The 1,725-nt window shown below is 24.0% G+C and overlaps 1 protein-coding gene across 3 annotated transcripts in view; it reads right to left on the reverse strand.

Moving 5' to 3' along the window:
- Positions 1 to 30: 30 nt before the first annotated feature.
- Positions 31 to 1,725, reverse strand: part of LOC102678476 (TOM1-like protein 2) — a 4,059-nt gene continuing 2,364 nt past the window's right edge. The window contains exons 5-9 of one of the 3 annotated variants that reach the window (XM_006624913.2): positions 1,394 to 1,691; positions 1,178 to 1,298; positions 1,037 to 1,067; positions 458 to 508; positions 31 to 316 (exon numbers count right to left, since the gene is read on the reverse strand). In XM_006624913.2, the coding sequence (XP_006624976.1) occupies positions 119 to 316; positions 458 to 508; positions 1,037 to 1,067; positions 1,178 to 1,298; positions 1,394 to 1,691 (699 nt within the window). In that variant the 3' untranslated portion in view covers positions 31 to 118. Of the gene's footprint in view, positions 317 to 457; positions 509 to 937; positions 1,068 to 1,177; positions 1,299 to 1,393; positions 1,692 to 1,725 lie in introns of all 3 variants that reach the window. The other 2 variants (XM_006624911.2, XM_006624912.2) reach the window with 2 other exon arrangements.

A 1,725-nucleotide genomic window follows, 5' to 3' on the forward strand; every position in this document is an offset into this window, starting at 1 on the left:
TTCCTAATATTAGAATCATTATTAGAAGCATTGATTTATTAGAATGTATATTTGATGATCAAAACAGAACAAATTTAATTTCCATCTGTTTTCTAGAATGTAAATATGAAAATTATATTTAAAGAGCAAATAAAGATTTATCTTGATCCTTATTAATTTGGCGTTGAATGTTAGAGTTTTCAGAATTAGTAGTACTTCCAGTATTAGTAGTAGTTGCAGGTAATGTTGGTAAAGCTTCAGCCGCAGCTGCTCGTTCTGCTAAGAAACGCTCAAACTCGGACGATGTTAAGGATTCTTGATCACCATGTGCTCCTGGCTGAACAGAAAGAATAAAAGTTTTTTCAATATTTACTAAATATAATTTAATATTTTTAATTAATTTATTAAAATAAACACATTGGAGAAAATAATATTCATTATTATATTACTCTTAAATTAATTTTTATTAATAACTCACCGTATGATCTAACCAGGCTGCCATCTCATTAAATTCAGATTCCCGGTTCATCTGAATGTTAAAAAAAATAAAAAAATAAAAATAAACATATCAAATAAAATAAAAAATATATGTAAATATATGCATAATATAGGCAAAAATAAAGCAAAAGGAAACATAAGAAAAAATTAATTTACTTCATGCAGAAAGCAATCAATAAAAGCAGTGACTAATTAAATCTACTAAATAAATAAGAATATGTTTCAATATTACAAATTTAATAAATATTATATTCTTTTTTTCTCTTACCTTTATCAGGATAATTTTAATTTCATAGTACAAATTCATAACTAAATTATATATATTATACAAAGATATAATTTTTGCATGATAATGTATAATTAAATTTTTGATAAATTTAATATTTATAATAATCTTATTTTTTTAGTACTTATATTGATTAAATGCTTAGCAATTATTAGTGTAATAGGAATTACGCACAGAAGTAGCGGTAGTAGAAGCAACTGTAGAAGCAGTCTGCTGGGGATACTTAGGATTATTGCGATTGAGAATCGCTGTATTGAGACTTCCTCCGCTCACCTGCTCCAAATTATCCTCATATTTGCTACCACTATAATAAAAATAAATAAAAATTTAATAAAATAATTGTATATATATATAATATATATATAATTATTTAAAAAATTAAAATTAATTTAATATTAATTTAATATTAAAAACCTGTTCTTTATAGTTTCATAAGATGTATTTCGTGATTGTGCAAACATATCAAATTCATCATTATCACCTTCTTTTTTCTCTTTTCTGTCTATTCTATTTTTCTCAATATTATCAGATATACCTATAATTTAATTAATATAATGTAATTAATTAAATTAAAGAATTGCAAATGTTGTTTATGTATTAAAATATAATATCTATTCTGTCATTAATTACCTATTTCTGTCATTTTTTTTTCCAAAGCATCAGTTTCATCAGATAAGTCAATAAGAGAATCAGCTTCTTGTTTATTAATTGATAAAGCAGAATCTATATTGTGTGGATGACCAATTGTTTGTGCCAAAATAGTACTTGCTGCAACAGCCTTGTTTTTTGTATAACGTGAATAACGCAAAAATAAATTATTTAATTCATCATTTATACGTAATAATTCTGCTGTCATTTCATCATGAGCCAACTTTCCAATTAAATCAACAACTCGTTCTTGCATTGCTTTGCATGTAGAATGAAGTTCCTATAAATAGTAAAATTATATATATATATATATA

The sequence above is a fragment of the Apis dorsata genome, unplaced genomic scaffold, assembly GCF_000469605.1.
Source record: "Apis dorsata unplaced genomic scaffold, Apis dorsata 1.3 scaffold_1182, whole genome shotgun sequence".
Classification (NCBI taxonomy): domain Eukaryota; kingdom Metazoa; phylum Arthropoda; class Insecta; order Hymenoptera; family Apidae; genus Apis; species Apis dorsata.